This window comes from Corvus brachyrhynchos, unplaced genomic scaffold (genome assembly GCF_000691975.1).
Source record: "Corvus brachyrhynchos isolate BGI_N302 unplaced genomic scaffold, ASM69197v1 scaffold150, whole genome shotgun sequence".
NCBI classification, from domain to species: Eukaryota; Metazoa; Chordata; class Aves; order Passeriformes; family Corvidae; genus Corvus; species Corvus brachyrhynchos.
Genome location: NW_008236162.1, coordinates 914,679 through 926,924, shown reverse-complemented (window position 1 = coordinate 926,924; position 12,246 = coordinate 914,679). Strand labels below are relative to the sequence as shown.

Here is a 12,246-nt window from a genome sequence, read left to right as displayed (position 1 = left end):
GCACTCGCTGCAGCTCCGGCACTGCCTGATCAGCAGTGCTGTGGCAATTAATATTTATAAACCCTAAATAAAACAGCACTTGTGTGTACCTGAGAGACCATCTGTTGGGCTCCAGTCCCCAACCATGCACCTGAGATCAGCGTGGCTGCAACCCTGCTGGATCCTCGGGGATGGCCCCAGGAGGGGAAGAAGGTGGGGCTGTTTCCCTGGAGAGTCCCTGTCTTTGGATTCCTCCCTCCTTCATTAGTTACCAGAGCACATCATCCTCATCCTTCAGGGCCAAGCTGCAGGCTTATTTTTTTCCTTTTAGTCTGGAGTCCTTTATCACTGTGCTGCGCATTTATTACATGGCTTTGCTCAGTTGTGACCTTGGCTTTGGTGGTTTTCCACCCTTTGGTACAAATGCCTTGATTTGGGTGTGGTTTGCAGGGAGAGATGGCTCTGTGATTATTTTTAAATACCTCGATTTATTTCTTTTAGTGTTTTTTGGGTTTTTTTTTTTTAATCTTGCAAAGGTGCTTCATAGCGATTTGGACACAGATGCCTCTCAATTAACAATTAATGTATGCACGTGCAAAGATGCCTATCAATGAATAATGCATGGCAATAACCAGCCTGGCCATTGGGTTTGGCCCGCACGAATATTGCATCTGGATTATCCTGAGGGCCCCAAATCACACGTGAAAAACATATTATCAGGTGGAGACAGACACGCTCGACCGATTGTGTGCCGCACTTCCTACCTTTGTGACCAGGCTGGCTCTGCTCCCACGTCCCCAGGGTCTCCCAGGCTCGCAGGGTCTGGTGGACTCTGCCCGAACCAACCCTTTGGGAATGACCCCCGCCCTCCCTCCACCCCGCCGGCCCTGGAGCGGCTCGTTTAGGTACAAACCCCGGGGAATAAGTCCCAGAGGATGCCAGACAGGCGGAGCAGGCGCTGGGTCGGAGCCCAGCAGCGAAGGGGCTGCACTGGGCAGCGAGAGCCCGGCGGGCTCTGACCCGCCCCGGGCCGGGCGCGGCTGGTGCTGAAGGGACAGCGCCGGTGGCCGGCCCGGGCCCAGCCCGGGCCCCGTCTCCCCCTTGACCTCGTCCCCTCTCTGCGCCCCATCTTCCCTCTTCCCCATCTCCTCTGCGCCCCATCTCTCCTCGCACTCTGTCTCCGCTCTGCTCCCCACCCTCGCTCTGCCCCCATCTGCTCTCCGTCCCCCACTTCTTCTTTGCCCCCATCTCCTCTCTGCCCCCACCTCTCCTTGCCCCATCTCCCCTTTGCCCCCATCTCCCCCACCTCCCCTCGGCCCCGTCGCAGGGGCGCTGTCACCACGGGCAGGAGCGCACGGGGCTGCTCTGTCTCCTCCTCTAGAAACCTGCTCTCAGCCGGAGCCGCCTTTGGCTGCCTCCCCTCATCCCCCGCAGGGAGAAACCGGGGTCTCCTGGCGCTGCAGAGGCTTAATTGACTCGCAAGGTCACTAATTTCAGCTCCTGAAGGTAAGTCCTTGTTGCCAGCTCGTTTTCATCTCTCCCCCGTTTCTCACACCCCTCACCCATCTGTCTCTCTTTCTCATCCTCTCTCCAGTGCCATCAATCAGCCCTTTTCCCCCCTGAAGAGGGTCTGCACCAACGATGCCCCAAACCCCAGGAAGCTGAGTCAGCGTTCTGCTCCTGCAGCCCCACTGACCCAGCCGCGATCCCAGCTGCTCCCGCCCTCCGGCTCCGCGGTGTTGGGAAAAGTGAGGAACAATGGGATTCCGGGAGCACTCCACCATTGCTAGGCTGGGGGAGGCAGGGGACAGGCTGGTGGGAGGAAGGGAGGCACGGAGGCAGAGCCCCTTTCTGCCCTGCCCGGGGAAGGGGAGCAGCCGGGGGGGAGGAGGTGCCCGGACCCCATCAGCCTCCCTGGAACAGCGAGAGCCGCACGCCGGGGAAGGGGAGGGGGAGAGGGTGGGTGTGATGGGGGCTGTTGCTCCAACCTGATCGAGTCCATTTGCCAATTCACCACTCGCATCACTTCCGGAGCAGTCCTCAGTTTCTGCTGCAGAGTGAGTTTTTTTTTTTTTTTTTTTTTTAATTATTTTTTAATTTTTTTTTCCTCTCCTTCTCTCTCCTTTTCCCTCCCTCCCCATCTGGATGCTGGGAACTTGAAGCCTCCTCCCTTAATTGCAGCAGGATCTGCCCCATCCTTGCCTCAACTTTGCGCTGCATCAAAGAGACAGAGCGAGCCACAGGCTGGCTGGTGCCGATGGGGGCAGGGGCCCTGCCGGGCACAGCCCTTTGCAGTTGATGTTGCCGTATCTCTAGGACCCAGATCCATCTCTTTCCTATCGCTTTCCTTTTTTTTCCCCCACCTCTCCTCTCCCCGCGTGTGTGTGTGTCTGTGTGTGTGTGTGCAGGATCCTCCTGGTTACCGCTGTTGTTATTCCCCCTTAGCAGGGAGACCACCCCAGCCATGGCTGAGAGGAAGCAGAACGGGCGGCAGGGAGAGGAAGAAGAAGTGCCAGCCTTCTTCAAAAACCTGGGCTCGGGCAGTCCCAAGCCCCGGCAGAAATTCTGTGGCATGTTCTGCCCGGTGGAAGGCTCCCTGGAGAACAAGACCATCGACTTCGACTCGCTCTCGGTGGGCCGCGGATGTAACAAAGTCGTGGCAAAGCAGAAGGATGTTGCCCACCTGGGTCCGGATGCTCCGTCCGTCTATTCCAGGCAGAGCGGGAAGGGAGGGGAACCATCTGTTGAATTCGGGAGGAAGGTGGAGATCAGGAGTGCCACGGGGAAGGAGGCGCTGCAGAACCTGAATGACAAGGTGGGTGCATATATAGAGATATATATAGATATATATTGTGTGAGGTGAACTCGAGCAGGCGATAGGCTGCAGAGAGGACGGCGCGGCAGCAGCATCTCTGGCAGAACCTCCCCTCCAGAGCTCGAATGCTGTCCGTGTGCTCTCTGCAGGTGTGCGAGAGGGGGGCACAAGAAAAAAGGCGGCCCCCCCTCCGCACCCACAAACACCCCGCCCTGCCCTCCTGTTTTGGGAGAAACAGCGACTTTTTTGTTTCTTAGGCGATTCCCCAAGCACGAGGGCAGGGAAATGCCCCACCCAGGCAGGGAATGCAGCTCACGGAACAGAAACGCGATTGTGAGCAAAAGAGCATCGATGAGCTTGCACCTACCGGGGTCAAACCCCTGCAGGCTTCTTCCAGGGGGGTGCTCCTACCCCTGCTGCCAGGGGAGGACAGGCGCCGGAGTGACCCCTGAGAGCTGCATTTCAATGCCAATTTTCAGCAGGGCCGCTGGCTTTAGTGGGAATTTTTGACTCGGGAAGATCAGGGACTTTCACAGGAATGTGGCATCCTCGTAGCAACCCAGGTTTTTAAGACTCCTGCAGATATTTCTCATTCTCTGGGTTTGTCGGGGTGTAATAAAGCCCATCCTCTTCCAGAGGCAAAACCCACTAAACCCATGGGTCTGGCTGACCATGCCCATCTGCTTTCCTCTGTAAATCAATTTGAACCAGTTTTATTCAGCTGTGAGCCAGGAAATACTCAGTGAACGCCTCTGACAATGCTGGCTCCTGTGCAGAGGCTGGAAGAGCAGAAATTAATGAATGAAGTACCCACCAGCAGCCTGCTAAACTCCTGGCATAGGGCAGGAGTTTCTCTGAGTAGTCTCCCAGTGGGTTTAGAGCAGCCCTTTCTTCTGTAAGCTGTTTCTAGGATGTGCCTTCTGATTTTTAATACTGGTACGGATTGTGTACGCTGGGCAGAAGTCTGCCTGGAATTCAGAATATGGGCTTGTTCACCACTTTCTCCTGCTTTCACAAACATGAAGTGTTACTGGAGGTAATATAGAAATAGGAATTAATAAAATTTATTGGTTATAAAATAGAGGCTCATCCACCCCAAATCAGCCCCTGCTGCAGTGACCAGCCATATTTCCACATGTGAACCACTGCTGTCAGAAGGAGCTCACAAAGGCAGGCCCAGATTTTCAGAATTCCCACACACCAGCCCCAATGAGGAGGAGGAGGAGGATGTGCTCCATGCTGCTCCAAACCTAGCTTCCCAAACCCAAACAAAAGTTTGCCACTACAGATGCCTGAGGTTTGCTCTGACCATGCTGGAGTGGCTACTAATGGAGTAACTTTCCATGATTTATTTGTCTTGTTGGACAAATCAAGGTGCATTTCAAGAATAAAGGGCTTTTTCATCCTGGGGAGTCAAAGGTTCTGCAATTCAGGACACTTTAAGAGCTAATTTTGGACAATTTGATGTCCTGTGGGACATAAGTATAAGCAGGCTATACATTAAAGAGATCGATTATTTTCTGATTAAGAAAAAAAAGTATAATAAAAACTTAAGTACACCATTGTGAAAAATCAGAATCCACCAACAATATTAATAACATTTTTTTTAAAGTGTGTTTTTTGGTTCTATTTTTTAATATTATTGTCTAAATGTTAACTGAGGGGATGAAATAATGGGATGGTACAAAACATTTAAGTTGTTTCTCATTAGCTTTACTTAACACTGATGCCAATGGATCGTGTTGTGAGGGGTGGTGAGCATTGGGGTAAGTGCAATCTCTTGGGATAAATGTTATACTGTGGATTGGGAATTTATTGCAGGAATGTTTTAGCTTTGGCTTTCCAGCTGACTGCACCCATAGCTTGAATCAATGGTTAAATCCTCAGCAGTTAAAATCGGTTTTATGGATTTAAAACACAGTCATCCTTTCTGTCACTTATAGAAAGATCTTGTCTTAATCCCCTTTGAAATAGTTAACAAAGCAACATGGACAAGCTATTTTTTATATTTTTCTTTGAGGTCTCAACTGTCAAGAGGATAAAAAGGGGGATGTAATTATTCTACATTAAATAGCAATATATTGTTCTGGGGGACAAGATAAGGGCAATCAAATCTCTCAGTATCTGTCCTGCCTGGGACATTCTGTAGCCATCTATCATGTGTTGCCCCTGGGCTGTGCTGCCTCATAATTCAGTGTTAAGATCATCTCTGGAGGCACCAGGAAGGCTCGGCCTCAGTTCTAGCAGCCAATTCAACAGGTCTGCAGCTCAGCTTGGAGCCAAGCTCTGCTGCTTCCAGCTGCCAGGCCTTGGAGAACTGACTGTGCTTCTATTTCCCATCTGAACTTTCTCATCTTCCCTGTTTGGGCTGTTCCTGGCTGGTTCTGGAGCTGCTGGTTCAGTGCTCCGAGGCCCTGACCCCAGCACTGGGGTGTGCCAAGAACGGCGTCTTCAGATACGGGATTCCTTAAATGAGGCACGAGATCCTTGGCCTAGCTCTCAGGAGCTGCTGTGCACCTGCAAGATCATTTCCTGCAGTGGGATTTACCCACAGGATGATCCAGGTTGGAAAATCCCTCTCAGACCATCGAGTCCGACCGGTGACCGATCCCCACCTTGTCCCCAGCCAAGAGCCCTGAGTGCCACCTCCAGCCCTTCCTTGGACACCCCCAGGGACGGGCACTCCAAACCTCCCTGGGCAATTCCAAGGCCTGGCCACCCTTTCCATGAGGAAATTCCCACTGGTGTCCACCCTGAGCCTCCCCTGGCCCAGCCTGAGGCCGTTCCCTCTCCTCCTGTCCCTGCTCCCTGCGAGCAGAGCCCGACCCCCCCGGCTGCCCCCTCCTGTCAGGGACTTGTGCAGAGCCACAAGGTCCCCCCTGAGCCTCCTTTGCTCCAGGCTGAGCCCCTTCCCAGCTCCCTCAGCCTCTCCTGGGGCTCCAGCCCCTTCCCCAGCTCTGTTGCCCATCAGCTCTGCTTTGTAGTCAGGGCAGAAGCTGGAAAGTTCCTGGTCCCAGAGCTGGAATGGCATCCCAGGGCAATATTTCCCTTTTCCTTACATGACCAGTCTTGAGAGAGAGGCATTTATCTAGGGTTTGAAAAACTTTGGCCATTGATTGCTTGAGCTGGGTCACTCCTTTTTATTTCACAGACTTTCTCATATCTGTAATTGCTATTCTTTCTGTCTTTCTCACCTGTTGACATTTTTGGGACAGAGACAGTATTTTAGGGAACATCTATAGAGAAAAGCAAGGTTTAATTGCGAGAGAGATCACAAGGGCTTTAATCCGGTTTGTAGAGAGAGCCTGAGTAGCTGCTCAGACTCTTCAACACCAGTACAAGCCCTGGGATCCCAGATCTCTCCTTCATTTGCCATCTTGTTCTTACTCCAGTAGTTCAGGTGTTTCCCTGTGTGCCTTTACATCCCTTTTTTACCTCTCTTAAAACAGTTCCTGGCCCTCTGGGAAGCACAGAGCACTGTGTGTAAACTGCTGGTCTGAACCAACAAAGCCTATTGTAACAAATAACAAAAATGAAAAAACAGAGAGTAGGAAAATGTTTTTATTTTAGAATTGACAGGAGAGGACTCACTTGCAAAACACTGTCATGAAGCTTGGGACATGACTGGACTTTCTCCTAAAACCTCAAAGCTCTCAGGATCATGGTTGTTCATTCCTGGAGAGAAATAATGAAAACAGGATATTGTTGAGAGCTCAAATAATCACAGACTCTGGAACATTAATGGAACTGTTGTCTAAAACAAAGGAGCTGTTCCAGACAGCTGGAAATGCAGTCCTGAGTTTAATTTGTTACAATGCCTGCAATTTTTCTAGCCTTGTTTCGATAATCATTGCTCACAAAATAATCAGGGAGGATGGCTTGCATGCTCTTCCAGTGGGTCAGGATGGTTTGTGGAAAAAAAACTAACAGTGAGGAGCAGAAATGCCAAAGTCCTCTCAACTTCTTCTCAAAGCCATCATTCTGCACAGCTGATGTTCCATACATCCAGTGGATGTCTTGTGGAGTGGTTTTATGTGCAGAATTTACCAATACCACATTTTCATGCAGGAATGAGCAAGGGGCCTTGATACAGGGCCAATGTATTATCTGGGTTAAAGATTTGAGGGGAAAATTTAAACACTTGGAGCCAGGACTCCCTGCTCAGCTTAGAGCTGATACAGGTTTTACCCCAAGGCATAAATGCAATTCCTGGCACATGGGAGTGGCAGTTTGGTGTGCCGCCCTTACATCACCGCCCTGGCCATCATTTAACAGGCCCCATCTGGTTAGTAGGTGCTGGGCAGTCATTTAGGGTCTGCCTGAAGTCTTTTACCTGCAGGGCTTTGACTCCCTGTAGCACCCATCTGTCTTGTGGCACATCAAGTCTGGGTGTATCTGCTGGGATGTTGTTTTAAAGTTGGGAAATGACGTTGTCAGCAAAGCTCAGATGGGGTTGGGGGTGGGTGTTCTCATGAACTCTCTTAGCTTAAAAGCATTTGGGAGCAGGAAACCACCCAAACCCAAACCTCTTTGCATTTGTGTGTGATTATCAATGTCCTGTTCTGTGATCCCCTACCAGAGTGCAGGAATGAATCTCAGGGTGGGAGAAGAGAGGTCAAAATTCCATTTTTTCCCTGAGTCATGATCATCCTCCATCTCAGAGGAAGGCAAAGCTGGCCGGCACAAGCAGGGATAGCAGTGGCTGAGAGCCTGATGCTTTGCCCTATAGGTTTTTGGGGAAGGAAAAGGGATTATAATGGTAAAAAACTGTGCAAATCACTGAAAATAGGCATTTCTTAGCCCCTACCCATGGTTCCCACAGGCCTGGAGGTGCCAGAGGATGAAAGGGAGAGGCAGTGACAGCGAGGCCTGAATGTCCCATGCCTTTGTTCCAGAAGTTCTGCATTTAGCTGTAGTGCAGGTCAGGGCAGGATGTGGCTGTGAGCAGTTTGGAGAGAACAGCACATTTTTTCTGTGAATTGTACAACCCCTGACAGAGCAATCCCTGTCTAGAACCCTGAAGAGAGCCTGGCTCATTCCCGGGTACATGATGGGGAATTAACTCTGCTCGGCTTGTTTAAGGACAATTCATATCATGGTGCTCAGGACATTTCCTCTAAGAAACACACTCCAACACTAACAGCTTTCTTAAAATGACGTTTTTGAACCTCCTAAAGGGTTCTCGGGCTATTAAAAGAAGCAAAATCAATTGGAAGTTAATTTTAATTTGCAGATCGAATGTACATTTTGATCGACCTGTTTGTGTGGCTAGAAAGTGAATCTTCCCCTCACAAAATAGTCTGTCTAGTCTGTATGCAAAAAAAATCAGGCTGTTTCTCTGAGAAGCTGTATGATTTTTACCTCCTCATAGTAACATGTTTGACCCTCATGGTCATTTCTTAATTTTAATTTTCTCCTGTAAGATAATAAAACAAGAGATGCCTGTGGTCAAGTATAACAGTAATTTAATTTATAGTGATTAATAATGGACAGTTCTTTCACCATCTTTTGGGGAGGACAGATATATAACTCATCCTGCCATGTATCAGCCTGGATTTAATCCTTCCAACACTTCCTAGGATGCAGGAGGTTGCTGGATCCATGGAAAACTCCTTTAAAATCGTTGAGAGTCGGAGCTGATGCAACAATTGGCATTGGCAGGATCATGACTGAAAATTAGGGCCTGATGGGTGAACTCCTAAAAGCTCTTTTGGCCCAGTTTATTTAAATCCATCTCTGATCTCTCTTTTCATTAAGTTTTAAAATGGATGCTTCCATTTGCAGGGTTTTTAATTTCATGGCAAAATGCCCTTGTGGACACACCTTTAAGTATTGGAGTGAAAGCAACTGGGTGTTGCAGAAATTCTGTGGGCTTTGTTGCCATTACACTAAAATTCCACAGAGGAAGAAAATCTTTTTAATACTTCTTTTCCCAACCATTCAGTAACTCCACAGTGGGAATAAAATTCTTTGCCAAGTGCTTTATGGTAGTTCACAGAATCTGTGAGTTAAGATTCAGAGCTGGTATAAATTGATTTCCACTGATGCTTGTGCTGATTTATTTCAGCATAGATTTATTTTGATGATTTTAGCATAGATTATCACTGCACAGAGATTCTCATATTCCGGTGCCATTTTCCCTCCAGACCTTTCCAGGATATAAATTTAGACATGTATTTGCTCCTTTAACATGAAATAAGTTTTTGCTGCCAAGAGCCTCACAAGAAATGCTGCAGCAGCTGGGCAGGAATGGCTGAGGATGATCCTGGCCAATATTTCCCCCAAATATCTGAAGCCTGAGGATGGGTCAGGGATACTCTTGTCCTTCCCTTTATTAGCATTGCTTAGGCAGTGCTCATTAATGTGGCACCTTTAACTGTAGCCTGCTCAGCCCTCTGTGTGCATTAGTAGACCTGTGGAAGACAAAGTGCATCAGCATTATCCAGAATCCCGTCACTTCCCACAATATCCTGGCACTGCTGTAGGGCAGCTGGGCTGGATCCAGCTCTGCCAGGATTTAAGGAGGAAGTTCAATTCTCTTCTTTTAACAAAGGACCCAACTCCTGCCCCTGAACATTTCATACATAGTTACTTTTCTTCATTCAACTTGTGGGGGAATTTATGCAGAAACTAGAGATTTACCTGGGGAATTACTTAGAGAATCATGGAATGGTTTGGGTTGGAAAGAACCTTAAAGCTCATCCAGTTCCAACCTCTGCCATGGGCAGGGACACCTTCCACTGGACCAGATTGCTCCAAGCTCTATCAGAACCGTCTAAAAAGAGCAGGATGCACCTCAGTAATTCCAGACTGTTTCCCGCTTGTTCTCATCCCAACATTGTCCATTAGCTCTTCTCCTCCCCTCCTGATCACCTGCCCTCGTGTGTGTTTATACAACAGGCAATTTCCATTCCTCACCTGTCTTTAGGCAGGCTAAATAAGCCAGTTTGCAACTACATTAATTTTTAAATTACGTATTTTGACAACCTTTTAGCTCATTGCTAAAAGCAAAGAAAATTGGGGCATATTGGTGTGGTGTAATGCTGCTAAAGGACACATTTGGGAGCTCAGTTCTGGTCCTAAACCATGGAAGCTTTAAAGTTTTGGTGCTCTGTAGATGTTGCCTCTTCAACAACTGTGGCTTTCCAGCCCTTTAATCTCTGTATTTATTTCATTCTGTACTACTTAGGTTCTTGCAACAAGGTGATGAGAAAGATAAGCTAAGTGTCACCTGGAGATTGGTTATTGCTTTCTGACCCTAGTCACTGCTGGATCCAAGTTATGGAATATATGATTATGGAATAATTAACATTCAAGAACTGCTGCTCTGAATTAAGCCCACATGCAGTAAGGAGCCTCATTAAAAAAAAAAAAAATTGCAATACTTGTGTTTGGGCAGATGAGATGGGCTCTAGGTGTGTTAGTGATCCACTGCCCAAGGCCTGGGTGCCAGCTCCCAACCCTTGGCCAGTGTGTGATTCCTCTCTGGTACTCTGCTACGTGCAAAAAAAGACATGGAACCATTCAGATATGAAACCGAGGAGGAAAACGAGCATCAAAGAGAAAAAAAGGAACAGTTGCACTGTCTAAATTTAGAGACCTGATGTAGATTCTTGCTGCCATGTTCTGAACAAAAATATGCTGAGGTTTCAAAACTTCTTCCAGCACACATCAGAGGGTCAGGATAACTCATTTAGGGTTGTCTATTCTAATCATTAAATCAAAATAAAGCCCTACAGTCTGAGAAATTAACCATTTTGCCACTGTCATAATGAGCCACTTTTTCATTTGTGGCTAATTGGATATTAACTGATTCACATATCAGCTCTTTAAGTGTTGTGTGATGTCCTACCTATACCTGGGAAAAACTCCTTCGCTATTTTCCTTAGAGCTTCCTGTGAAGAAATGAACATAAAAGGTCCTGATAGGGGTCTGTTTGAACAGATGTTGTCTTTTTAATGATTTATTGCTCTCCCAGAGCAAAGGTTTCATTTCTTAACTGGCTCTGCACAGTGTGTTTGGGTATGTAGAGATCACAATTTCGTGGCAGGCAAAGCTGCAGTTTGTGCGATGTGGAATTCCTCATGAGTGAGGGAAGAAGGTAAGTCTTTGGTTGTTAATTATCAGTTATAACCTTCAAGCAGAAGTTATTTTGTGGCATTGAGTTAATTGATTTGCGAAGGTAATTCATGGCTTCGAGTTCTCCAAGAAATGTGTTGTACGCACACAGCACAGCTGATGTCAGAGGAACCTGCCTGGGCAGGGATCCCACCTCCCTTCCCTGCACTGGGACAAGTGCACTGTAAACAATGAGGAGATATTTATGCCATTTAATGCATTTCTTTCCTTGAAGTACCAGCTTATGGAGTTCAGGGACTGAGAAATTAAGACTCCAAGTGTGACTGAAACATGGAACACAGAGTTGGCAGCACTGGAGTAGTAAGGAATGGCCCGAGGGACCAGAGAGGATCCCCACGCCCGGGTGCGTAGTTCTGAGCCCACATTTCCCTGGCCCTAAAGCTCCAGGTTAGTGACCAGAGGTGTCTCTGGGGCTTGCATCCGGGCTGGATTTTCTGGACGAGGTGTGAGAGAAGGCAGACTAAGAAACCAAAGCGTCGGGAGTGGCTTCAAATCTTCATTTCCACACCCCCGCCTCCTCCCAGTTAGCTAACTGGGAGCGCCAGAAAGGGTGGGGTGGGACAAAGAAGATCGAAAGCAGCGACTTCCCCATCGGGCATCCTCCGTTCTGCCGGTGGGGGGGCTCGGATGGTGGGGTGTCCGCAGCCCCGGAAATGGGGGGGGTCGTTCCCGGGGGCTGCAGACCCGGCGGGGGATGAATGGGGGTGTCCGCAACCCCGCCAATAGGGAGGTCCTTTTCGCTCCTCCGGGGGGCTCGCAGCTCCAGCAGGGCATGGATGGGGGTGTCTGCATCCCCAGGGATGGAGGGGGCGTTCCCGCTCCTCCCGGGATGGGGTGCAGCCTCAGCGGAGGATGCATGGGAGTGCCCGCACCCCCGGCAATAGTGAGGTCGTCCCCTCTCCCCCCGGGGGGGCAGCCCCGGCGGTGGATACAGGGGAGTGTCCGCACCCCCAGGGATGGAGGGATCATTCCCGCTCCTCCCAGGGAATCATCCCCAGGGATGGAGGGGGCGTTCCCGCTCCTCCCGGGATGGGGTGCAGCCTCAGCGGAGGATGCATGGGAGTGCCCGCACCCCCGGCAATAGTGAGGTCGTCCCCTCTCCCCCCGGGGGGGCAGCCCCGGCGGTGGATACAGGGGAGTGTCCGCACCCCCAGGGATGGAGGGATCATTCCCGCTCCTCCCAGGGAATCTCGCAGCCCCGGCGGGGAATAAAACGGGGGGGGGTCATTTCGCAGAGACCCGCGGCTGCCCCGCCCAACGCTGCAGCTTCGGGGCCTCCAGGAAGCGGTTGGGTGGGAGCGGGGGACCGGGTG

The 12,246-nt window shown here is 49.6% G+C and overlaps 1 protein-coding gene across 2 annotated transcripts in view; it reads left to right on the top strand.

Annotated features, from left to right (window-relative positions):
- Positions 1–1,390: 1,390 nt before the first annotated feature.
- DPYSL2 (dihydropyrimidinase like 2) overlaps positions 1,391–12,246 on the top strand; it is a 53,753-nt gene continuing 42,897 nt past the window's right edge. Inside the window, exons 1-3 of one of the 2 annotated variants that reach the window (XM_017731620.1) lie at positions 1,391–1,485; positions 1,574–1,727; positions 2,425–2,794. In XM_017731620.1, the coding sequence (XP_017587109.1) occupies positions 2,444–2,794 (351 nt within the window). In that variant the 5' untranslated portion in view covers positions 1,391–1,485; positions 1,574–1,727; positions 2,425–2,443. Of the gene's footprint in view, positions 1,486–1,573; positions 1,728–1,951; positions 2,037–2,424; positions 2,795–12,246 lie in introns of those variants that run through there. The other variant, XM_008632445.2, reaches the window with a different exon arrangement.